We start from the raw sequence: 25,824 nt of genomic DNA, 5'->3' as shown, positions 1-25,824 counted from the left end.
AGTAGTAGTAAATCTTCGTAGTTATCTTGGTTATGATTTTCACATATTAACTGACGTCAGGATGACGCTATATTATGGTCACATTTTATTTATTTTTTGCGAGGATATTTAATTGAAATACTCTATGTTAGTTTGGGTTCTTGAAATTTGTCTTCGTTTGCATCTTCTTTTACATAATGCATGCTTGCATGTTTCTTTGGTTATAACGCAATAAAGAAAGCCCAAGTAAAATTGTATTACACTGATGATTGACCAAACCAGCAAAACTTTGAAGATGAAGATTGGGATAATGAGGGTTTTTTTTTTTTGAAATAGAAAATCTAATGAGGTTATGGACTATCATCACATCCTGGAGTTTTGAAGTAAGAGAATTATATGTGTCAAAAACGCATGTTTTTATTTTCTCACCAAAAGATTTTCACATATAAATCTTGATTTTTAAACACTACTGCAACTGACAGAAGTGAAAAATCTCGATCCGATTTTTTTATATAATTTTTCAAAGTCGATAGGAGGAGGCGGCATCACTGCATCACTTTCTACCTGCAAATGCTGTAGCTTTTGAGTTCATAGATGGACAAACTCTCTCTTTACTTTTTACGTCTCTGAATGCAGTACTATAAACATTCTTGAAACGGTAATGGTCAATATATTCTAGTACACTAATTGACATTATAATAATTAGTCTCAACTTCCAGTGATGATATATATACAGTGTTAGTCCTCCAGTCAGAGCATAAAAAGGAATGTGTATGTTCAATTTGAAGTAACCAATCAGGTCCATTATGCTTCTTCTTTGGTGAGCACCCTCATTCCACTCTTTGAGATTAGAAGGTCTTTCATTTCTCTGTAACTTCTAAGCTCCTCTAGGGCATCAGACGTCTTTCGAGGCATAAAGAAACCAGAAGCTGTAGCAACTCCTTCCTCGTGTTCAGGCTTCATCGACTGAGAAGAGTAACAGCTTGAATCTTGACGCAGTGGTGGAGCTGTTCTCAGCATGTGAACAAGAACGCCAACAGCAGCACCTGGTGACTTCCTACCTATCGGCAATGACTGGGAAGTCAACTCTGAAGGTCTTTTGCCGTCATGATTTTGACTGTTCACCCAAAATGTGGATATCAAAACATAAGTGCACAGCTAGTACTGAATGTAATCTGAGATCTAGGGTATACATAGATTAAGATTCAACTAAGTAACAAGTACTGTGAAAAAGTGCCTGACGTATGATTCGAATCTATACAAAGCAAAAGAACCTATCAGATACAATCAATCTTTTTTTTTTCCGTTGCTCCTCTCAAATACAATGAAGCTAGTGCAAACACTAGGATTCTCAGATTAATGTTTTGAGAAAGGATTTTAGCAGCATATAGACCTGAACTTAACCCAACCATATTATGCTTTTTTCTGGTTAGTTGACGATCTTAAGAGTCAGGATTCAGACTATTTTTTCTATTTGCCGAGTATTTAATATCACTCACTAACCCAGCATTTCAAGAACACCGTATCTGAATATCTGATCATGTTTGAGATATACAAAGGATGCAGAGAAGGAGCCAAAACAATTATGTAGGAAATAGATATTACCATTACTGGTATGAAAACAATTCCAAAGCTGAAAGTGGTCTCCTCTAAATATAATTCAATCAAGGTTAATCTCACGTACCTGGCATGAAAGTCGTTTGTGTCTACATCGTCCACATCGAAGGGGCATGAGAACTCACAATCATCTATATCATCTTGAAAAGATAATCTACTGGAGCTTCTGGAAAATCCAACACGTGGTGAGCCACTAGATGACAACAATCCTGAAAACCGGCCTGAATCCTCTTTGCTATCTTTCACCTATAAATTATACAATAAATGGTCTTACTAGCAAGCCATAAAATATGCAACTAACTTCAATACTACATGGAGCAAACTAGTTTCTAAACCAGAATATTCAAGACTACCTTGTGAAAACCAGGTTGCATGTCTCCAGCCCTTGAACTGTCTGGTTTTCTAAATGCTCTTGTTCCAGAAGGAGACTCTTGTGAGGAAGGTTCATTTCTAGCTCTTCCCGGAGATAAAGGAGGAAGGGAATTTCTACTTGGATCAGAAAAATTGGGAGAAAGGTACCTAGAACCCTTAAACCCCATTGGATTAGGGATGCTCACAGGAGCAGTTTCTGAACGGATTCGTCTTTGCATAGGACTAAAGCTACCACTGGACAGGTATGTTGGTGGAGATGGGGACGGAGATGCTGAAAATGGAGGTGAGAGCTGATACTCATCGTAACTAGGAGTCTTTGAATGACTTGGCAGTCTATAGTTTTGAACTCTGTTAGTATATGTATCAATAGGAGGAGATCCAACATCATGGGACATAGGAGATGCACGATATGCAGGTGGAGATCCAACCCCAGGTTTATACTGGCCAACATGAGGTGGTCTATGGAAGCCACTTGTCCAGCTGTGTGGACGCTGAAATGGTCCAGCAGATGGAGGTTGTAATCTCCCCAATGGAAAGGAAGTTGGGCGATCACCCCTCACTGATGAGGGAAAAGACCTCAAGGGATCAGTAGCAGGACTACCAACATAATCTGTAATGATCTTTGCTGGCATAGGTGTTGCAGGCTCAAGATTGAAATCAGACATCGTTTCACGATAAGTCACAGACACAGAAAGACGGCCAGGATTGGCCTCTACAGGAGCAAAACTGAACTCCTGCATCATCTCATCCTCCGCCCTTGAAAAGGGATCTCTTAATGAAGAAACCTTGTAAATTATATCAAAATCATAACTCTGATGAGATGTACTTAGCTGTCTAAATATCCTATAAGCTGGAAGAAGCCTCATATATGAATAAAGAGCACGTAAAAGTACAATCGACTTCTTATATGTCTTCTTGTAGGCTAAACTGTCACTGGTTTGATTAGCCACAACCCTAGGAGTTTCATACTGAACAACCCACCTCTCTATAATTGTTTCAACAGCTGTACCAGCCCGGGAGTTCCCAAAAAAATTGTCAACTGATGAAGAATTAGACCCCTGATGAACAAGTATAATGTCGATTATCATCGGATCCATCACATTTCTGTGCCAAAAGTTCAGATTCTCAAGAGCTGCAGGACGGTCCCCTAACACTAAGTTGAACCATTTGTCACTCTTCCTCACCCGAGAATTGAACGAAAGCTCTCCACTACGATCCTGCTGGTGAAGAGAAGGTACCCTCGAGTCCAAAATAACATGCAAGCTTTTCAGAAGAAATTGGGAAACTATCTGTTCCAATTTCCCCGATTCAGGCTGGTAACTGTTCTGACAATCCATACTCCTCACAACTACTAAACTCCCTCTTAGACAGCATGCACATCAGTCAGAAACCAATCCACAACCACAAAGAATACTCCTTTGCCAAATCAACTAAACACAACAATATCAAATTCTGATAAAGTTCTGCTCTTGCATCAAACAACACTACAATTCGATGCACGTCACCAACACTACAATTCAAGGAAACAGCTTTCTCAACCTATATAAATTCAGGAATTGACCTTGATGATGATGGTGCTAAAAAAACCAACCTGGGCAGCTACAATTCTGTAAATAGAGATAGAGCACTAATCAAACGACCCACAAAAACCAAAATCCAAATCTAATACACAAACCATGCAGTGAATCACCCATCAATATTACGAAGTAACTAAAGATCGTGAAATTAGCAAAAACCCATGTCAATACAATCGGATCTTAATCCAACATGATCTTACAAATTAGAATTCGAACGGAGAAAAACATAACTGAATGGGATTGAGACATACTGAAAGAGAAGAAGGATGAAGATCGATGTGGGTGTTGAGCAATGCGAAGCTAAACAGCAAACCATCGAAGATTGCGTAGAGCAGAAAGAGACCACGTAAGTCTCTCTTGCGCAGTTTTGTTCCAAGTAAACATTTTTCTAAAGTTGTCGTCCAATATTATAAACACTCAATCATTTGGTTTTAAGCTAATGTCATCGCAATGGAGAAGATAATGAGTATGAAATTCATCTATTTAATTCAAAAGCATCACTGCCCTTTATATGGTCCAAATGCATAATGTCTCTTCTTCTTCTTCTTTTTTTCTTTCTCTTTTGTCTTGAACCATATAAATTTTCTAAGAGACTTCACTTTTCATCAAGGAATGGAAGGTTCACTTGGAGTTGAACAAAAACAAGTGGGAAAGGCATCATAGGATGGATTATAACCTCAATGTTATATATTGTCATCGAGCCTTATGTGATTGAACATATATTTACTTGGCTTTCAATGCTCAAGGTTATTTATAATTTCTCAAAATCGAGGTTATAACATACACGAGTGAACATTTTGTGAATCTTACTTGCGATCGGAATTTGTAACGAGTATTGAGTAGTTAGCATTCCATGTTTATTTGCTCGTAGCTAAGTTGGAAGGGAAAAATAGCTATCCATTTCAATTCTGGGCCATTTGGATTATGAATAGCAAGGGTTGATTAACAGAGAAGTGGCGTGATGATTAGTTCTTCACCAGTTCACTTGCTAGTGCACACTTCAGACACTATTTACCAATTTAACTGCAGTAACAATCTGATCGTTTTCAAGCACTTGCTCAATGCCTGGCCCATAAACTATACATTTACCTCAAGCTTTTGTATTTCTCTCAGTTGATAGCTACTTATTTGTCACGAACTCACGATCACTTAAAAAAAAATAAAGTAATCAACAGGAGTATTAGTCGACCTCTCAAAAAGGATCTTGAAATTGACACAAAGCCTCCACGGCCAAGTACGTATATAATTACTAATTAGGGAAGACATCCACTTGATTCAAGATAAGATTAGGCTGATTGAAAGGTTTTGTTAAAAATTAAATTATCGGAGGAGATAGAGTAATAATGGAACACATATGTTTTTTTATTCTAGATGGATTTTCCATAATTCCAAAGACATCTTTTGTTGTCACATTATTAATTGTGTGAATGAGACTATAAGAGTGACACCACCCACTTCAGCAAAGTGATGACCATATATACTAGTGTGGTGCATGCCTACTGGGACCTCAATGAGCCACCATCTTTCACCTATTATCACAAACGATTTTTCACATATTTTCAGGGCAAATAGCCAAGTAGAACCCAAGAATCATGCACCACATCCACATACACGACCCTTTGTGGGGATTTGCTTTAATTGCCCATTGCTATACCAAATTTGCAAACTCGTATAAAAGTTAGGTTCTCATAGCAAACGATCTTCAAGTGAACAATCATTTCGTTAAACTCGGGGTATTCTAGATTAGACACATAATATTACTTTTAAGCCCGTACAATTTTAAATTTCTTAAATCTTATTAGTAAGTTGTACATCGGGCGTAGTTGTCTAAACTCTAAACAGTGACAAATGTATAAATTTCTTGACTTGTTCCATACCATTGTATGATTAAATGTGTACGTAGCCGGCCAGCAAAATAACATTCATGCAAGTCTTAAAATGAGATCCATTTTTGTTGTTGTTATCTGGGAAGAAGAAAATAGTAGCTGAATATGATAATTAATGAATACGCCAAACCAGAAATTTGATATGGAAAGGGAAATTAATATGTGAAAATTGAGTTTCAATGACAGAAGCAAAGACGTAACCAGAATCACAAAATGTCAAATCATAACAATCCCTAGATTCATTGAACCGGGACACCCGCCTTTTTGGGTCTTTATAAACAAACCCTTCTCCTATCTAATAAATTAACCTACACAACAAGCTCTCTTGTTTCGGCTCTATGCTCTTATACTTCAACCTTCTTCTTCTTCTTCTTTCTTTGTTTCGTAGAATTAGTACCTTAAACACTAGGCTAGTTTCAATGGCGGTGACGAAGCAGGTTCCTCAGGTGGAGGACGAGAAGTCACTGCAGAAGAGGAACGAGGAGCTGGAGAGGGAGCTGAGGAAGAGCCAGGAGAGAGAGGAGAGTATGAAGGCTGAGCTGCAGAAGATGTTTGAGAGGCTGAGAGTGGCGGAAGAGGCTGAGGAGAGACTGTGCTCACAGCTCGGTGAGCTAGAGGCCGAGGCCATCGATCAGGCGCGTTCAGATCACGCGAGGATTGTATCCCTCCTGAACCAGCTCCCTCAGGCGCAGCGTCTCCTCCAATCCGCTGCGGTTTCTCTTCCGTTAGAACTCGCCGCCAAATGAGGGATTGCGTTTGTTTGGTGTTTCAGTTCCCAATGATCGATATCTCCGGCCGGCCATGTAATATTATTGTGACTGGTCATCAAGGTCATCGTTGTTGTTGTTGTTGTTGTTGTAGAAATGAGAATTATAGGAAGCGGTTTTGATGTTTGTTTGATCCATCGATCCATCGTCTGTTTCATTTGAAAAGGAAGAGATGATGATGTCGATATATATGATGGAACTTAATAAATTGCGGTGTGTTATATTGTTATGTTGTTTCTTTCTCCCCCAAGTCTCTGTTAGGTTTTGGATCGATCTGAATATATTTGCTGCTGTATGCTGGTGTACGTGTTAATTTGGCCGGACTTTGGCCGTCCTGAGAAGATGAATGACTCTGTGGACTGATTGTGAAAGGAGGAAAAATTAAGCATAAGGAATATGAGCTTCTTCTTGACCTTTATTCCTAATATGTACAGGTGAGAAAAAACCCTAATATTTAAACAAATCATGTCACGACTCACGAGAGTATAGAAAGTAAAAACCATTGATGGATTGAACCCAAGTAAAAAAAATAACAGCAGTAAAATCTATAATATATATATATATAGAGAAATTCTCAGTTGCGAACGTCCGCACTGTCAGTACGGTGCAGATTCGGCGATTCCGGCCACTAGCGACATGCAACGACGGCGCCGACCAGCACAGTCGCACTCCCATCCTCCCGGCGCTCTTGTCTGTGCCGGTCAGAGCTGCAACGCCAGCCAGAATCTCGAAATCTCCTCACGGTGCCCAGAAATTTGAAATATCGAGATTCCGGACGCCCCACGGAGGCACTGCAGCTCTGGCTGATACAGACTGAAACGCTGGGAGGAGGAGAGTGCGGCTGTGCTGGTTGGCGCCGTCGTTGCGCGTCGCTGGTGGCCGGAATTGCCGAATCCACACCATGCAGACGTCTGTAGTCGAGAAACCATATATATATATATTTATATATATCTCATTTGACGTCGATCTTATGTAACTGGATCTGACACTTTAACTGAAAATGAAATGGAAGGTGAGAAACATCCTCAAACTTCGGTAAGGGGTCCATATCAATAGTGGTACTTGCTTTGAACTTTTATCTTTCATCGATCTTTAGCGATTTCCAGATCTGGATTCCATCATGTGAAATTAACTCCATTATTATTATTATTATTATTAGGAAACACGATAGAGATGGAGACCTTGGAGAACATGTGAAGAGGAAGCTGTATCTCTCATTTACCAATACTAGACAACAGAGGCCATACAGCCCATGTGTAACCTTATGCCGCAAAAGATTTTACACATGCAATGTAACATCGTATACAATATTTGCCTAGAAAGGCTTCCTGGCCTAAATCAATAGAGATTGTAAACGCCAATTTTACCGATACGGACCACAGAAGAGTGTGTAGTGTATAGACCACGCCAGGTTTACTAGCTAGGATATTTGTCCACAACTCTACGATCAATTCAAAAGAGAAGTGCCGACACAATTACTAAGTACAGCACAGCTGTTCTATATGTGTGCAATAAAATGAAAACGAACGAACACTGATGCAGCATTGCAGCAAATAGTTTTTTCATCATCATCAACAGCAATCACTATGGCAATCTGTTAATCAAATTCCAAACTACGCGGCGGTAAGCAACTCATGAACTCTTGAGAGCACCACCACAACCAAAATTATGCAAATAATTACTTAATAGCAAAATGTAAATGACAAGGCTGGTAATAGAATAACATTATCTCAACTCCAGAACATATCTCCCTTACTCTAAGATTTTTTTTAACTAGATAAAAACGTTCTTCTGTAAAAGACATGGCAACCATGATCGACCAACAGGCTGTTCAACTACTTTTGTTTCCGCCTCTCCTGAAATGCCGGATCCCTGAAACAAGATATTTGTCAAATGTGAGATAGGTACAAGTCCCAAGAGGCAACACTATTATATATGGAGCATGAGTCAGACCTCTTAATGTGATCAAGAATGAGAAGCCTTGGTCCGGGAGGGATTTTCACCTCCTTAAGAGCACTGAAAAAAGAGAGCACATAGGAAACTAAGTACAAGCATATACAAGTGACATGGTTTATCGATAAACGGCATAAGTGAATGACTTATGAGCGATAAAGAAGTTGAAAATCCTGCTACTTACCTATCATTCAGCAGAGGCAAAGTGTAGTCTGTTAGCAAGCCTTTCTTGAAATTCTTCTCATAATGATTGAGGCCAAGGTTACTCAACATGCTTCTTGTTTTAGAATAGTAGATATCTTTATCTACAGATTGTCCTTTGGAAAACTTTTGCCCCAACTGTATAACAATATCAAAAGGTATTATAAAGCTAGCTCACAATACAATACATTTCAAACTTAGAGCCCCTAATACCTCATGCATATAAGTACTACCTAGTACAGTAGTACCTACGACATGTCTCATTACTACTATTACACTAACATCACAAAACCACTTATGATTCAGTGATATCTGATGTTATGTAGTTCTATACTACAGCAGTCTCGTCTAAAGAATAACATGTTTGCATTTTTTGTGTCCACAAGCTTAAGTTCAAACATCAGTTATGTCACTTATGTGTGGCCAAGGACACTAAATAAGCACACATTAATTTTTAGCAAAGATTAAAACGATAAAGATACGTAATGCTCACCTTGAAAAGTCCGCCTTGGACAAGTGCAAAGAAAAGTCCAGATGTAAGTGCATTCTGTGCTTGATTGGGGCCACCAAAACCACTCACCAATGAAAATAGGGCTCCTGAACCAAAAGCAGCCACCATGCTGCAGCATACGAGGGTGAAACATGTAGCCAAAAATCAAGACCAACAATTTAAGATAAAATTGTAACACATACATTGCAGTAACAATCAAAAGAAGAAATGATAATTGAATAGATCAACGAAGACACATTTTTTCAAGGGAAGAGAAAGGGGAAGAAGGCAAAAATATCGAACACCTCCTAATAGCATAGAAAAAACAAGCTGTGGAGGGAAGAATGAAATCCTTGGGACTGATGGCACACTAAGACTAGGCGAAAAGCCCATAAATCAGAACTAGCCCACACCATATTAACCAGATCACTACTCGCTAAATAATTCTATCTGAGAATTCATTCATTAGGATCGAATCTTGTAGTCTGTTTCTTTCCCCAAAGATCTGGAGAACATGTGGATTGTGAAAATGAGGAGAATGTTATAACAAAAACGGTACGGAGATAATGTCCACATTTCAACATTCAGACAATAATGAAAAGCTCTTTAGCATCAAGCTACAACGGAAAAAAATTTGTCGCCCACCCCTATCATACTCTATAGTTATAAATTTGTGAGAAAAAGGGCACTTGGCATTTATTTAGGGTGGTGGGCATGATAGGAGTGGGCGACAAATTTGCTTTCCATCTACACATGCACAGAAAACCAGAGAACCAGAGGCAGAGACTGCTTCAACCGAAACACTCCAAATATCTTACTGAATATCTGACAGAGTCACAAGGACTCCCAAAACACACACACCTAAGTCTTGCTAGAAACAGTTTCCACCAACAAACAGATAACCATTGTACTCAACCATTCAGCTTGCATCATTAGCAACAACACCTCATCCAAACTACCTCACCAAACACAATCAGACAATGAAAACCACAGTAACATTCACAAAACCCTAAACCGAATTCATCCGCCATGTCATAAAAGTAACAACCAAAGAAAAACAACAAAGAGCTCACCTCCCCTCGACATCCTCCTTCCCTCTCAGTCTCTTCATAACACAAGATATCCCAGCATTGGCACCAGTCATCACAGCAAAGTTCCGAGCTTGCGCCCATGGACCTCCAGCCAGAGCCTACAAATGCAAACCACCATTTTACATCTCAACACAATTCCAACTATCCAACCAACTCATAAACATACCCCCAACACAAAATTCCAACCAACTAGGTCACCAAATTAACAACCTTTACCTCCCCAAATCCCTAATTTCCAATCACAGTTCCCAAATTGAACTTCAAATATGACAAAACAGAGATCAGAAAGAGACAAAAGACCTGAGCTTGCTTGAAGGAGGCCATGGCCTGGGGGTTGAGCCCACCGGCCTGAGGCGGAGGAGTTGGGATAGAGGCGGAGATATCGCCGGTGAGAGTACCCATGAGGCCGCCGACGGCAGCGCCCTGAGCGCCGCTGGTGAGGGTGACGATGGCGGCTTCGACAGGGGCGGACTGCTTGGAGAGCCAGGCGCGGAAGCCGGTCTCGAGGTGCTTGAAGCGAGCCTGCAACTGCTCTAATGGGTTTTGGGTCTGACTGGGGAGCATGGTCACCATGGTGCCTCGATTTCCTTGCTCCATTGTTTCTTGACCTCTGATCAAATTTTGGGGCTTTGGTTTTGTAGTAGAGACTAGAGAGTGTATATAAATAGTAGGGCGGGTATGGATAACGAGGGCTGTTCTTGTTTTATTTCATATATGTAAGGAGCTGTAAATTCAGCCCTCGAGTTCTCTACAGTGACTTGCGGGCAACCCCTCCGGAGGGTTAGTATGCTCTTACATATTTAGTTGCCACTTGCAGTATCTAAAATTAGATTTTTTTTTTCATTACCAAAAAAAAAATCTAAATTTAATTTCATTTATATTCATTTCCAAATTAAGGGAGATTTTTTTTTATGATTTCCAAAAAGGGATTTAAGTGATGGTTTTGTGTGTATTGTGTGTTTTGATCGAATTTAGATGGGAGGTGCGACTTCAATCACTTATAGATAGGGAAACAAGCGGAGAATTTATGTCCACTATCGAAATACCATAATTTGTGATCTAAAATGATACTATACACAAATTTATTACTCTACAAAGTAAAAAGAATGGAATGTGCAATGAAAATTTAACTATATGGCGGTTGTGATTTCGCACTAATCCTTTTAGTGAATAAGGCTATAAATTAGCTTAAATAACCTAATATGATTTTTTACGAAATTGTGGAACATTCAACGTGAAGTTCTTGTCACTCATTAAGTTGTCTGATCGCTTAGATTGAACTTAAAGGTTGGAGATAATAAAACCACTAAATACCCCGTAACCTTTACCATCGCAAATGTGAAATCACATCAATTAAATGAATCAAGAAGGTTTAGGAAATAGTGACAAATAGAGCAAAGCCAAAAATACCAGAAAAGTGTAAACCTTATAACAAAGTCCCGCGTTTTTTAGATTTATTTCGCGGGCGAAATAGTCAGTCAATTCTTGGTTGGGCGCAAAACCCACATTTTGAGTGCCAGAAAATCAAGCAAAGCAGGAGCCTTTCGCATCGTTCCGGTAACTTTCCCTACTTAAATTCACTGCATTTCAATTTCAGATCCGTTTTTTTATCTCTAATTTGCACTCGGCATTTTCACAAACACCTTCTGGGCATAGCCAAATTTCACCTGCATGATGATATTGTTGTGAATTGCATTGAAAGATTGAGACTTTATTATGATTGAAGGTGCGGGAAGGACAAAGACGATTCTGGGTTTTGGTTTTGGAATCAAAGTTTAGTACTTGAAGCAGCTGGGATGAGCAGGGAGGGTTCTCCAGATTGGCTGCGCACTTTTCAGGTACTCATTCATTTGTCTATTTTGGGTTCAAAGTTGCATACTTTGATTGATGGAGTATATCACTGGTTTCTGATTAGGCATTTTTATCGGGTTGTAATATATATGTAGTTTGGTACTTTGGTTAAATGTCTGTAGAGTTATTTTGGATGCCAAGTGTGTAAGGGTTTGCTTACTTTGTGTTTTTTTAGGTACCAACAACCGAGTCAGTACTGTCCATATCCTCAGCTTCTGAGAGTTCACTTAAGGAAGAACATTCAGTGAAGGATAACAGTGATGGCCGAGAATTATCTCCGGCTAAATCAATGGAAGTTGATGATGATGATGATGATGAAGTTATAGGGAAATTTATTGGGAAAAGTGTTGGGTCTCCATCTGATAAGAAACTGAAAGGCAAGTCGCCGAAGAAAGGGGAAAATGTAGAAGAACATGTACCCCAGAAGAAGAAGAAGTCAGATGGATCCAAGAAAAGAGAAGGTAAAACAAGGGCCGTTATTGAGAAGCCTTCAGAGCCTCAGGTAAGCATTATCAGACTCCTTTTGTTTGTACCTTCTGGTTGATTATGCGTTGTATTCCTTATAGTTGACAATTTGGATCATCATTTCAATATCATGCTATCATTTTTAGTGTCTATAACCATATGATTTAGCAATAAAACTGATCATCATTTGTTTAAAAAGTACTGGCAGTATGGAATTTGTCAGTATTTTATACTTCATTACTGATGTTAATGACAATAACTATTATATTTGACAGGAACTGAATGAAACAGTTTTGGCGTTGTCATCAGATTCTGATCCTGGTAACAGTCCTCCCAGAGAGGATGGTATCCATGGTGGAGAATCATCTGACCTTAAAATGTCTCAACTGCAATCTGGAGATAACAGTGAGGATGCTCTCATGGGCAGCAGTGAAGAGTCTCCATCTAAACAGGCTACAAAAGGAAAACCTTCAAAGAAAAGTCCCAAAAGTAAAGGCCAAACACTGAAGAAAGATAAGAAAAAGATTGACAACGAAGAAGGTATAGTTAAGGAATGAAAACTTATAAAGTGTAGATACACAAGTTTTGTAGGAATGAAACCAGTAATAAAGTTCAAGAGAACTTAAACAAATACCTTCACACAACAGATAAGAGATCCCCATTATCTGAAAGTTCACTTCTTTTACATTGTTTTTTCTTTCATAATTTTTTACAGTTTATAATCTGATAGTGCTGCAGGAATTAGTGGCGATGCGGATGTGCCAGAGAAAGAAGCTTCAGACAAGCAGATTGAACCACGTGTAAGAATACTTTATAGAAGCATTAAAATTTGCCTACATAATCTAGTGCAAATGAGTTGATTAACTTATATGTAAATTACAGGTATCCTCCTCAACATTGCCGTTGGTGCTCTCTGAGAAAGTCCAGCGTACAAAGGTGGAGCAATGAATATATTGATTATAGGCTGTTGTTACTGTGTTCCTTCACTTGAAACTTATCCAAAGTCTCTCTGAATGAGTAATAGCCACTGTTAATATGTTGCCGGGTACTCAATAGTTGGCAAGTTATTGTTCCTTCTATAAGTTTATGATAAAGTTAAACAAACAAGTGAGCTATGAGATGTTAAGATTATTACCTAAAATAACCTGACATCTGCTGTTTGCTGCCTCATAGTCTAAGTACTTTACAAAAATAGAATATAATTATTTCATGTCTCATTACTGTGTAAATCTGGTGCAGTGTGTTTTCTTTTCTCTCTGATAGAACAAAAGGGGGAGCTGTGATTAGCTAAATGCTCCTTGTCTTTGCAGGCACTTGTTGAGTGTGAAAAGGACTCCATAGATTTGAGTGGTGATATGGGTGCTGTAGGACGGGTAATAGTTTCAGAATCCAGATCTGGGAATAGTGAGATGTGCTTAGATTTAAAAGGTATGCTACTTTCTGACTCACCTGCTTCTTGCATTAATATTAACTTTTGATGATCCATCATATGCCTATAATTTACTATTCGATCGTCTCTTTATATTAGAGGCGATGTTTCCTTAAGGTTTCACAAGTGTGCAATGTTGCCTTAAACCAAGAACTGATGATGGAATTGTTAATTGATGAGAAAAGAAATAGTTTGACTTTCGAATATTGGTGTCCTTTTCTACTTCTTTCATATCTCTCCTCTATTTTTGGTCTTACAGAGCTGGTTGTTATTAGCTTTGTTTGTATAACTTATTGATCAACATATTTCTGTATAAGCTTTTTCCATCTGACTGGTTTACTTTTTGTTGACCTTACAGGAACTGTTTACAAAACAACGATTGTTCCTTCCAGGACATTTTGTGTTGTAAGTTGTTTGTCTCCATTTAGTTTTAACATTGTGTATCAGTCCTTTATTTATTTATTCGCGCTTTGTGGAGGTTAAAGTTCTTGCTCATCATTTACTCCATGAAGTCATTCTAACTTCAGGCAAAACATTATATGATTTATATCACTGTGACATGACACGACCTAACTCTTTTTCAGGTTAGCTTTGGTCCGTCCGAGGCAAAGGTTGGTTAACCATTATGTTATTTTTATGATAGTAGTCATGATGGGAACTTTATCAAGCATCTAAATTGTACTCTAAATTGTTTATTACTGAACAGATAGAAGCTATCATGAATGATTTCATTCAGCTGAAACCAGAAACATATGAAGCTGAAACAATGGTTGAAGGTTGGGACTTGTATATTCTACTTTTAATGTGGTTAATTTTATTGATGATTTTTGAGACTGAACATATATCCTGAACGTTATTATTTGGAATGAGTAGGAACCTTAGAGGGTTTCTTATTTGATTCGGAAGATGAGGCCGACAAAGTTCCTAAAACAGCTCCTCCACATCAAGCTGATAAGAATGATGATACGGAAGAACAAACCAATGGGACAACCCAAGGGAAAGCTCAAAAAGCATCAGTATGTTCCTCAACCATGAGATTTATTTATTTCAGTATTGTTTTCTCTCTCTTTTTCTATGATGAATTCATGAGGCCTGCTTCCTTCTGTATACAGAAGATTGTAAAGAAGAGAGATAAACCTGCAGGAGGGAAGCCACAGCCACCAAAGAAAGCAAGGAAGAAAACTCAAGTTTCCAAGAAGCCCAAGAGCAAAAACTGATACAGCTTTTGTTTATCTTGTACGGCAGTAGGATTAGTTGTTCGAGTATTTAGTGAAAGTCTTGACATATCGAGGCAATTGTTCCTGGTTAGATACAAGTTTGTATTGTAGGTTGGCTAATACGACCGAGTAAATAACATTCATCTGCATTGCCTGGAATCACTTTACATTTTAGTAGAGTCCAGAAATCGGCCACTTTACAGTGAACCATAGTGTTCCTGCTTTCATCAAATATTTGTATCACTATTTTTCTTCTAAAATAAAATTCAGTTCTTTGTCAATTGATGTTTATGTTCCCTTGCACTTGATTCAATCACGCAAGTATTTTCCTGTCAGAGGAACATGTGGGGGTTCTTGTTGACAAATAGCAGTATTGCTTCTCAAGACTCAAAACAGTATGTTCAGGATGAGAAGAAAGATTAGCGGCGGAATTGGTAAAAGCATGTCTGAGGAGGAAGCCACCTGCACAACCTTCCCAGTACCAGGCACTTGAAATCTTGGAGGTGCCAACGTGCTATTCGGTTCACTTGGCCTACATCCAAAATTGTTTTCATTTCAAAGACAAAATTTGAGTCCATGGTGATCATCAGCTACACGAAGTGGGGAAAATAAAAGTGTACCCGTTGCTGTTAGGACAGAAAACAATGGCATATTCAAAGGCCTTGCATGTAAAAGTGCTTGTGCCATCATCAAAAGCATAACTGTAAGCACTTGGACAAGCTCGCTTGAAAATGGTTGAATAAGTGGAGGGCCGGCATGTAGTTGGATTAGCAAACTGCCCGCTGCAGCAATACTGATCCAAACCGAACACATCGCAGGCACTCTTGCATCCAATCACATTCCCTTCACTTTCACCTCCCACCACCTGAAGCTCTTTCGGACAACCTGTTTCATTTCAAAAACTTAAGCAGTTAGTTTGCCGACCAAGTAAACTAGCTATCTTGTATGTAGAACTCAGGTAAAGGCACATCAATGTTAGTTACCTGTGTTGATATCAGAGACGCATCCGGTGGCGTTACAAGCACCATAGACGCCGCGAGGGGTGGCAACAAGAGGCAGATTGTATCCATCAACGATGCTGACATCATAGAAATCTTTGTCATTGCCCTTGCCGAGGGTTATTTCAAAGAGTGAAGCAGGTGGTTTGGCACCATTGCCATCACATTGTAGCCTTCCTCCACAGTCACCTGTTTGACATGTTCCAACTCCCAACTCATTGAATGTGCACCCTGTTCTAGCCCATATACGTCCTGACCATCCCGGAACAGAATCAATTCTTGCACTCTGTCCTGAGTACAACTGAAACCCGGTTGTCGGAAGCGGAGGCGTGCCGGAACCGGATAATGTGCCAGGCCAGATGGTGTAGGGGCAGTTGTTTGTTATGGAGAATATGGATGAGTAAGCTGAAGAGAAGGAAATGGAAAAGAGGAGGAAAAAGAGGCCCGGGGAAGTTTGAGATGCCATTATAAAGTTTCAGGTGGGAGTTGGATTTGAAGTAAAGGAGTTAATGATAACATGAAATGAAATATTTATAAGTGGGCATAATTTGCATCTTGAAGAATCTATGAGGGAAGGAGTTGTGTGCATACAAATCCAAGGCGGTTACGTTGGTGTGCCGAAAGTCCAAAGCGGCAAGGTGATCTTTTTGGGTTTAGTATTCTTGTTTCCCTTGGAAGGCCTATTTTTAGAAGCAATTCCTTTCTTTCACAAATGCAACATGGAAATTTAATACTATGTTTCTGTATCTCAATAGAATCACGATTGGGTTACCTATATTTTGTAACCTTAGAATCACAGCTACATAAGGATCACAGTCGCATAAATAAACTTAAAGGACGTTAAAGAAAAGAACTGTCGGATGATTTTGTCGTCGACTTGTAGGAAAAAGTGTTCTACAATTCTTCTATAAAAAACTTCTCGTTCCATTTTTGGCCTCCAACTAGTTTTCTATGAATTTGTAAGTGATGCTAATTTAGTGGTTTAGGTAAGAAAGAAGGTATTCAAGGACATCATTTGATATATGACTTGAATTATTAGGGAGTTGATCACCAACCCCCAGCACTTGAAATCAACAGTGACTGATTTAGGAGTTGCAATCCACTGTCAATATCAGTGTTTATACATATATTCTGCAACAAGTTATGATATCTGATTAGAGACTAATAACACACTCAAACGTAAACGAAAAGCAACCTGGAAACAAAAATTTCTGACTGATATCTATTGATGAAAAATGAACAGCATATTAGTGCTGAAAGATTTCTGTCAATTACATTGAACACAGAATGGATCAAGACAAAGTAACAGAAGAATCATGGTCCCCTGAACAAAGCTTCCTGCCATGTGGTTCACACAACACGGCTTTCCGCCACGTTTAGACATTCAGTTTTGTCTAGAATAAGCTTTTACGCTTGTCCTTTCATTCTGTCTGGCTTCAACTTTTGCTGCATTTCTGTGCCACTTAAGACTTGGACAAGCCAAATTGAAGTCATCGTCCTAGAGCCAGTCATGGAGAGGAACAACAGACAGAGGTAGATGGCATTGATTAGTTACCATGTTGGGTCATATGCTCTCCATGTAACTAGCCTTCTAATTTAACCAGCATGACTGACCTAACTACATCTTCATGAATCGAAATGCAATCCTACAATCATTCCTTCAATGTATGCTTAGAAGAGTCAGGTAGGTTCATCAGCATCACTAATAAAAGCGTTGTTCTCCAAGCAATGATACATTACCTGCATGAGAGAAGGAAAAGATATCCATCAGAAGCCAGATTATAAACTTTTCACACATAATACAATGTTCATTATAAACAAGCATAGTTTATCACTCCTTCACAGCACATGATTCAAGCCCTGCACAAGCGACAGTGAATTCAGACCGTATATATCAAAATAAACAATTAAAAGAAAATATAAGATGAATGAAACAAATAACAGAATGAAAACAGAAAACCTGGTCATATCTGTAACCTGTAATAAACTAGACAGGAAAAAGAAACAGAGCATAACATCGCACCAGATAACAATGCAAAATCCATGAAAATACTCATCCAAATGTAGAAAATTAGTTACATATCACGAATGATCTTTTGTAACATGATCGTCACAAAGAGAACCAAATGTAATAAGATATTGGGAGTAGGGTAGGCAGAATTAATGGGATTATTACAAGTCAAAGTCCAATCATGAAACAAGTAATACAAACAACAACCAAATATAAACTCAGAATCCAGACCAGTAACTTAAGAAGATGAGACATTAAATACTGAATGCAGTTAAACACCCCCCACCCACCACCACCACCACCACCATTCACATGCCCTCTTGCAATGTCAAGCTAGTGGAAGAGTTAAATTGCAGTAAACAGGACTACAAATATAGATAGTTCCTACAGGCGGGTGGGACGCATAAGGTCCACCACTTAAAGAGTACTCATCAAGTTCATCATCAATATTTGTTCCATAAAAGGTAAATAAGAAAAGATATTAAAGGAACAAGATTACGGTAAGCATAAGAGTCATTTATTTATCTTATATTTCTCTAGCTCAAGTCCATGCCATCTCCAACTTTGCTGCAGATCAGACTGGCGGTAGTGAAAGATCTCTCGAAAGGGGAAGGATGGAACTGTGCATCACGCCTGCGCTTAAAAGAACAATTGTCTGCAGCAGGGGCCTCTGACTCAAGCTTCCTCCGGACCCCTCTCACCGCCTGTTCCTCCACTGGTGTGAGGGGGAAAACCTTCCCACTTGCGCGGCAAAGGGAGCTGTGGTTATCATAAAGAATCCTCTGGTTGCAATTCTTGTCGCAAATGTGAGTGAGCCCAGTCACCTTGCAGCGATACATGTTCCCAAAGACATGCTCATTCTGACACTTCCAGTCACACTTATGAACAGACATTGGCCCATCCCGGCCCAAAATCGTCGACAGAAAGATAACATTAGCAGGTCCTGCTACCACAGATTTCCCATTGACCTCCATTGCAACTGCGAAATCGATCAGCTCAAAAAGTCAATTTCCACAGTCTGGAGGTCTTTGCCTCTAAGACTACAGATCCCACACTATTCTCTGCACTACATATCGTAATTCTCTATATAATTAACTACATTCTCGCATATTATTACCACAAAGCCCCAATCTCTTCCGTTTCGACAACCTAACAAACCTTTTTCTGTTCATTTATCTCCGGATCGTTAATCAAAACACCTATTCTCCTACCTCACACAACAAAACTCTAATTCTAAACGAAAACACGAAGCTCCTACATAAACACGTAGCTGAAAAATTCGGTTTCCTTCAGAAACCAAACGGTTCGGCCTAACATGCTCCGGCGAATCGCCGGAAAGAGCGAACTAGCTCTATACCTAGCTATTCTTACATCAAGAATCACCATCCGAAGCAACAACGAGTTTTCTTAATCAGATCTGATACATGCATGAACGTAGAACAACAATACTGCACTTTTTTGCGTAATATATATTCCTAAAAATATACACAAAGCTATTGCACTAACCAAAATTCAAAGAAAAAACCGCGCAAAATTATAGAAAAAAGAAAATGAAGAAGAACGAGAGCGACTTACTTGTGCTTCAACGCAACCGAGCTCACCACCACCAAACTCCGCCTTCTCTCTCTCTCTCTCTCTCTCTCTCTCTCTCTCAGAAAACTAACTCTCAAAATCCCAAAAAGCCTAACAAACTAACAACGAAAACGTGAGGGGTGGGGGTAGGTATTTATAGATATTTCAGAGAGTGAGAGAGAGAGAGAGTGGGGTGGATAAAGAGGGGTAGTTGACGTTCTCTAAGTTCATACACTAGAGTACTGGGATACCAACAAATCCAAAGAGAGCCCAACTAACCCAATCCCAAAGGCTCACTACACGCCAACTTGCCAAATGAAATACCTGTGAAATTGCGACTAAATTGCCCTGAAATTCCTCATCTCCCTCTATTTTATAAAATTACCCGATTACCATGTGGGACTTTGACTTTTTTAAGGGACTTCACCTACAATAATGGATTATCCAAGTATTATTCCTCCTTTTTCCTTCATTCGATTCTCTCTTACCTTGTTTCTACTGCATCCGTGCAGCCACGTGTACGACAGATCCGTCAATTAAGTGGAATAACATCATGGGTATAAGAAGTATTTAACTATAAGCATAGTAAAATAATATCGTATGTGAGCGGGCGTGTATTTTCGTAGATTAGAGAAAATTATATCTTTTATTAATAAAATAAAAATGAGAGTTGATATGTGAACTGGTTAAATTTTTAAACTGTCCAAAATTGTTCCGGGTTTATTAAACTCTAAAATCTATCTAACTATTGTTAGAATAATATGATTATAATTTAGAAAATATAAAAGTAAAAAAAAATAAAGATGGTGAAACATAACTATCAACTACTACTGTATCAGTTTTGTTTTTTTTTTCCTTACGATTTTTATTAGAAGAAAAATAACTAAATACATCACACAAGTGTGTTATGAGACTAGTAAATAATTAATTACACAGTGAGTCTCCTAATATAAAATATTTTCAGTAATTAAGATTATCATACAGACCGTACATAAAAAAATATTTACCATAAAAATTTCAGTTTTCTATTAGACAGCTACACTATCCACGTGACACGGCTGCTCCACGAAACTTTTTCCGGACTTTCAAATCCTTGCAAACCGTGTGGAGTGAGTCTGACAAGGACAGGTCACGTGCTCCCCTGTCCCCAGGCATAACGGGTTTCTCTCGCTTTTTTGAACGATTCAAACGCTCTCCCTCCCTTCCCGTTCTGACTTTTCAACGCGGTACCTTATCTGCCACGTCTAGCTCTCACCGTTATTTACGTCGGGCCTGGCATTCCCGGCCCAAAATCATATGGATATTTCAATCCCACTCTGTGGGCTTGGATTGTTCCAGTAACCCACTTTACCGACCCGAAGCTTTGCTATCTTCCCTCTTTTTAGCTCAATTAGGGTTTGAAATCTCAGGTTAAGCTCATAGCTGCTGTCACTCTCAGGCTCAATTTCAGTTGTCAGGTATGGATTCCTCTATTTCCTGCTTCAAATTTTAGTTTTTTTTAGCTGCAAGTTATTACCTTTATAAAATCTTCTTAATGATTGTGTTCTGTGGTTGATTGGTTAATCTCTTGTACTTAAATTGAGAAACTTTATGCTCTAACTGATGGAGATTGTGCTTCATAGATATCAAACCTTCAATGTTAAGTACCTATTGATATTATTGTTGGGTGTTTGCTGTATTTGTAATTTCGGGGTTCTTGATCAGTGTTAATTTGATAGTCATAATTGTTTCTCGAATTGTTTTGGCATGCTTATTATTATTGAATTACACTGAAGCGTTTCGGCTTTGTAACTACATGTCTTATGCATTTGGGATTAGAAAACCCAGTTCAGAGTAGCTTCTTATGATACTTTTGCTCCTGATTCCTGAAGAATCATTCTTATATTTGAAAAAACCAGTTGATATGTTTTTAACAGGTAAAGAATCATGGTGGGATTTAAGAATAGGTATATGACATTGGAGGTTATCTTGGATCCAAACAAAGAAATTGCAAAGAAAGATCCTGTTATCATTACCACATATAATGTCACGAAAGCCATCAAAGATAGCATTCTTGTGAACTTTGGGGAGTGTGGTCTGGCTTCTTCACTTGGATCGTTACAAGGTGAGTGATATTTCAATATGATACTCATGTTCTTATTTGTTGTATAGAAACTTTCTTTTCAATTTCAGGGGGAAATTGAATCTCACCTTGTATTCCATTATGTAATTTGCAGTCAAGTATGTCAATAAAATTACGAGGCTTTGTATCATAAGATCTTCAAGGGAGGACCATCAAAAAGTATGGTCTGCAATTACCATGGTCAGGAGTATCGCTGATTGCCCGGTGATTTTTACTATGTTGGACTTAAGTGGTGAGTTCAAGAAGCTCAGTATTTCTTGCTATGATCTGTTATGACTCTTTGGTTATATTCCTTCTATTATAGTGCTTAGTTTGTAAAAAAAATTGTTATGCTTAGCTTTAGAGGCAGATCAGTGAGAAAAAAAAATGTATTCTTATTACCATAATAAATAGAGAAGCTAATTCAATAGTGTCTTCCTTCCGCATTTTTCATCCATTAAAGAAAACTTTATATGATTTCCCTCTTTTTTCTTTTTTATCAGGAAGTATCAGAGCTTGTAAAACAGCTGCCTTAAAGTGCGATGAATTAAAATTTGAGCAGCACAAGCTTGTGGTTGGATCCAATCTTTCAGCTCAAGATACTCAAGAAATGCAGTCCAATCTTGAATTGATCAAACGCTTGGAGCACTGAAAGGTTTACTGTATATTTGGTGACATACAGTATCAGATGGCAAGTATTCTGGCCTTCTTTTTCTTTTGCCTTTTTGCCCTTGGGTAAATTGTCTGCTGGAAAAAGAATTCACTCGTTGTAAACATCTTGTAGGAAATTGGTTACCTCACTAGCTCCTGGTTGTGGCACCATTGGATGGTTAAAAAAGCTTAGGCTCAGCGGTTAGAGTATCGCTTTCATACGGCGAGAAATTTTTGGAATTTACTTCCAAATAGTTATTTAATCTTTGAAGAACAGATGAGGAGGTAAATTGCGTAGAGAAGATATTTGACCCGACTCTCTTCCAGAATCCGGATAGTAATTTCGGAATATTTTCTTTCTGGGTTGTGTTATTACCAAGTGGGGGATAGTCGTGTACAAAGTGTATTCCATATAAACTCAGTGGTTGACATGCCAAGTATCAACATTCAATTTGGCTAGCAACTATTGACAAAGTCACATAGAAATCTTATTTCTTGTTAATCAAGCCAGGCTACTTGTTAATATCAGCTTTGTCCAACCTATTGAAGGCTGACAGATTGTTCTGTTTTTTTCGTTCTTCCAATTAAAATTACAATCATAGCCTAACTGATTCTTCTGCACGTTCTTTCGAATCCGGACGGTGTACTAATTATTTTTGCTAATAGTGATCGATAAGAATCTAATCCTTCCCAGAAAACTATCCATGTGCATTTGCCATTATGACTACGTGCCTTAGTTATGAATGACATTAACAAAAGTCGGTGCTTAAGCATATTAAGAGGTTCGATATCACTTGCTGAAGCACCTGCGCCTACCTGAATATCGAAAATGTGCTTGAAAATGGCTCTGTAGCTTTCTTCATCCTCACGTCATTCGTTCCGAGATGTGTTCACATATTCGTACGGCCCAAGTGGGTTGGTCCTTGGCATGCTTAGCAGTCGTGAAAGTCGTACGAAAGTTCTTCATAATCTTTATGCGCAGAACACTGCCGTTCTTAGTTTCCTTACAATAATGATGCTGATATCACCAGCAAAACTAAAAGGGGCTGTTTCTAGTTATGTTCAGTCATCATGTCCAAGGTGTGCGCACATAGTTTACGATTTCCCTGCAATTTTATTAAGCAAAAGCAAGTAATGTGGGGCTATTTGGTGAGCTTAGTGGCGGGCTGGCTAAGCTTCCAATTCCACGTATGAATCGCATCTTAAGCTCCATGTATAGTTTGTCAACGTTAAAATACCTAATGTAAAGGTGTTTTTGTTTCTTTCCTACGCTCACTTTTCATTTTTTCTCGAGCTCATGCGTAATCAGTATATGTACCGATCATGGTGCTTTAAATATGATGACTATAGATAATTGAACGTGATTTCTGGCCGTTGTTTGAGCAACATATTTATGAGTTTCATGAAAACATTACAATACACGTATATGTGGTTATAAAGTGACAGTGAATATTAATATATGGCTCAAGGCACACCCAACATACACGGCATTAGATAATTAAATAGGATCAAATTTTTTGTTTTTGTTTTTTCCTTCTTGTTTCAAATCAGATTTGTATGGTGAATCTGAGTTTCTGTTTTATAATAAGAGGTTGTGTGACACAATGTTCTCTCATTTAGGTCAAAAAAATAAGAAGCTCACCAAACTCCATACGTTTCCTATAAATACTGCACAGCTCACTCTAACAAACTAAACATAAAACCCGTATTACACTTGGTCTCCCTCTTTGTCTCTCTCATTTCGCCTCCTTCGGAGAAGAACAAGAAATCTAAAAGGCCCCTTTTTGAGTTTTGAGATTTGCAAAAGCATGGAGAGAAAAGATCTTGATTACGTTTTGGTCCCAGCAGGGCTCCTAGTCATGGTGGGATACCATATCTGGCTCCTCTACCGTATCAAGTCCCAACCAAGCAGCACCATCATCGGCATCAATTGCATCAATCGCCGTTTCTGGGTCCACGCCATGATGGAGGTACATCAACTCTTCCATATCATATCGATCCATGATATCCCAATATATGTGACTGTGTCTTTATTTTCGGGGAAATATATGACTAGTGTGTATATATTGCAATGCAGGACACATCGAAAAATGGCGTTCTGGCGGTGCAGACGCTCCGAAACAACATAATGGCGTCGACCCTTTTGGCCTCGACGGCGATCATGCTCAGCTCCCTCATTGCTGTGCTGATGAGCAGTGCAAACAAGGATCGAACGGCGTCGGCTTTCGTCTTCGGGGACACAAGCCAGTTGGGATTCTCGATCAAGTACTTTGCCATTTTGGTGTGTTTCTTGTTGGCCTTCTTGTTCAACGTGCAGTCCATAAGGTACTACAGCCATGCCAGTATTCTGATCAACGCGCCCTTCAGGCAGATGTCACCCCATCTCAAGCATCACAATTTGACTACAGACTATGTGGCCAACACTGTGAACAGAGGCAGCTATTTCTGGTCTTTGGGTCTCCGAGCTTGCTACTTCTCCTTCCCTCTGTTCTTGTGGATCTTTGGCCCCATTCCTATGTTCTTGTCCTGCTTTGTTTTGGTTGTCATGCTCTATTTCCTTGACGTCACTTTCCAATTTGGGTGGGTTGCTGGGGTTGATGATGAGGAACAAAGCATCATCACTACCAGGGATGAAGAACAAGCGGCGGTGTAAAGCTCTAGCTAGCTAGCTTGTTAATATTTCCATTACAATATAGTATGTGATGTTATTAGCCTTATAGCGTCAAGAATTAGCTACTAGTGAAGAAGTAAAGAGGTGGCTAGCTGTTCAGGTTCAATACACAGTTGAATTGAATTGCAAAGACCTTCTATGAAAATAAAAGCTACTTGCTACTTCGTATGCAATAGGATCTTGAGTCTTTGTAGTGAATCCTTCTTGCCTTATTTATTCGTCTTATTCAGGGGAGGGAATCTTCAGGACCATTTTTAATAGAAATCTTCAAGACCATAGTGTAATCGTTTTCGTTTAACAAAGAAGGCATATTCTCATCAAAATAAGGAATCAAAGAAGGCATATTACCCATACATTCTAGAGCCAAATAGAGAGTTTAGCATCCTCCTACTCCAATCGGTACCATGCTTAAAACATCGTGGTCACCTGAGAAAGCACCAAGCGCATGTAAGCATGGACGGAATCAGGAATCGAAAATAGGTTGGGCTAATTTTCACACATCACACTAATAAAATATTTTTTGAGATTTGGAATTCAGTGGGAGGCTCTTTTATATTAAAACATATGAGGGGGACATAAAACCAAAACCTAATAAATTGAAAACTACAATGAAAATGATTGTAAGAAAATAACAAACAATAACCTATAACTATCTAAATCATACCCACCTGTTTCACTAACTTCAAACTCCTAAATCACATAATTATTATCAATACTATATTTGTCATGTGAAAGTGCCGCTCATCGAAACCAAAGATAGTACTGTGTTTGCACATCGTTTATCATCATCCTCTCTATATATATCCATTAATGAATTTGTAAGAATGTCAGAATGTGATTAGGCGAGAAAGATGAGCAATTGAGGAACTGCTCATCAGAATCGTTTATCCATTTTTTTTTCATTGGGTTGGGCAGTGATATATAC

General features: G+C 38.8%; 8 protein-coding genes across 10 annotated transcripts; 4 read left to right on the top strand and 4 right to left on the bottom strand.

Annotated features, from left to right (window-relative positions):
* Positions 1-627: 627 nt before the first annotated feature.
* Positions 628-3,496, bottom strand: LOC126801786 (autophagy-related protein 13a). The gene is made up of 3 exons (XM_050529246.1): positions 1,950-3,496; positions 1,664-1,842; positions 628-1,096 (listed from the first exon to the last, which is right to left on the bottom strand). Exons 1-3 carry the CDS (start codon positions 3,303-3,305, stop codon positions 784-786), a joined length of 1,848 nt encoding a protein of 615 aa, XP_050385203.1. The 5' UTR covers positions 3,306-3,496; the 3' UTR covers positions 628-783.
* A 2,257-nt stretch (positions 3,497-5,753) lies between these two features.
* On the top strand, positions 5,754-6,434 carry LOC126801554 (protein RESPONSE TO LOW SULFUR 3-like). The gene has a single exon (XM_050528938.1). The coding sequence runs from the start codon at positions 5,770-5,772 to the stop codon at positions 6,175-6,177; it is 408 nt and encodes a 135-aa protein (XP_050384895.1). The 5' UTR covers positions 5,754-5,769; the 3' UTR covers positions 6,178-6,434.
* A 1,345-nt stretch (positions 6,435-7,779) lies between these two features.
* On the bottom strand, positions 7,780-10,530 carry LOC126801553 (chloroplastic import inner membrane translocase subunit HP30-2). Its single transcript, XM_050528937.1, has 6 exons — positions 10,234-10,530; positions 9,916-10,031; positions 8,846-8,972; positions 8,336-8,490; positions 8,152-8,214; positions 7,780-8,070 (listed from the first exon to the last, which is right to left on the bottom strand). Exons 1-6 carry the CDS (start codon positions 10,528-10,530, stop codon positions 8,034-8,036), a joined length of 795 nt encoding a protein of 264 aa, XP_050384894.1. The 3' UTR covers positions 7,780-8,033.
* Positions 10,531-11,366: 836 nt separating this feature from the next.
* Positions 11,367-15,093, top strand: LOC126801550 (DNA-binding protein BIN4). The gene is made up of 12 exons (XM_050528935.1): positions 11,367-11,490; positions 11,660-11,771; positions 11,960-12,286; positions 12,525-12,789; positions 12,988-13,049; positions 13,132-13,185; positions 13,560-13,677; positions 14,037-14,083; positions 14,263-14,289; positions 14,385-14,454; positions 14,552-14,694; positions 14,791-15,093. Exons 2-12 carry the CDS (start codon positions 11,730-11,732, stop codon positions 14,893-14,895), a joined length of 1,260 nt encoding a protein of 419 aa, XP_050384892.1. The 5' UTR covers positions 11,367-11,490; positions 11,660-11,729; the 3' UTR covers positions 14,896-15,093.
* A 189-nt stretch (positions 15,094-15,282) lies between these two features.
* LOC126801551 (pathogenesis-related thaumatin-like protein 3.5) lies at positions 15,283-16,376 on the bottom strand. The gene is made up of 3 exons (XM_050528936.1): positions 15,879-16,376; positions 15,516-15,780; positions 15,283-15,427 (listed from the first exon to the last, which is right to left on the bottom strand). Exons 1-3 carry the CDS (start codon positions 16,357-16,359, stop codon positions 15,283-15,285), a joined length of 891 nt encoding a protein of 296 aa, XP_050384893.1. The 5' UTR covers positions 16,360-16,376.
* Positions 16,377-17,089: 713 nt separating this feature from the next.
* On the bottom strand, positions 17,090-19,631 carry LOC126802816 (uncharacterized). Its single transcript, XM_050530523.1, has 2 exons — positions 19,480-19,631; positions 17,090-18,883 (listed from the first exon to the last, which is right to left on the bottom strand). Exon 2 carries the CDS (start codon positions 18,876-18,878, stop codon positions 18,441-18,443), a length of 438 nt encoding a protein of 145 aa, XP_050386480.1. The 5' UTR covers positions 18,879-18,883; positions 19,480-19,631; the 3' UTR covers positions 17,090-18,440.
* Positions 19,632-20,815: 1,184 nt separating this feature from the next.
* On the top strand, positions 20,816-22,769 carry LOC126802754 (probable ribonuclease P/MRP protein subunit POP5). 3 transcript variants are annotated; one of them, XM_050530448.1, is made up of 5 exons: positions 20,816-20,933; positions 21,393-21,580; positions 21,693-21,830; positions 22,081-22,268; positions 22,362-22,769. In XM_050530448.1, exons 2-4 carry the CDS (start codon positions 21,403-21,405, stop codon positions 22,227-22,229), a joined length of 465 nt encoding a protein of 154 aa, XP_050386405.1. In that variant the 5' UTR covers positions 20,816-20,933; positions 21,393-21,402; the 3' UTR covers positions 22,230-22,268; positions 22,362-22,769. The 3 variants fall into 3 exon arrangements, with proteins under 3 accessions (XP_050386405.1, XP_050386403.1, XP_050386404.1); XM_050530446.1 differs by having other exon boundaries at positions 22,081-22,769; XM_050530447.1 differs by having other exon boundaries at positions 20,870-20,933; positions 21,375-21,580; positions 22,081-22,769.
* A 1,168-nt stretch (positions 22,770-23,937) lies between these two features.
* LOC126803056 (uncharacterized) lies at positions 23,938-25,114 on the top strand. Its single transcript, XM_050530806.1, has 2 exons — positions 23,938-24,198; positions 24,306-25,114. The coding sequence occupies exons 1-2, from the start codon at positions 24,037-24,039 to the stop codon at positions 24,879-24,881; spliced, it is 738 nt and encodes a 245-aa protein (XP_050386763.1). The 5' UTR covers positions 23,938-24,036; the 3' UTR covers positions 24,882-25,114.
* Positions 25,115-25,824: the final 710 nt, after the last annotated feature.

Source organism: Argentina anserina, chromosome 7 (genome assembly GCF_933775445.1).
Source record: "Argentina anserina chromosome 7, drPotAnse1.1, whole genome shotgun sequence".
NCBI lineage: Eukaryota > Viridiplantae > Streptophyta > Magnoliopsida > Rosales > Rosaceae > Argentina > Argentina anserina.
This window is presented reverse-complemented; position numbering and strand designations above follow the sequence as displayed.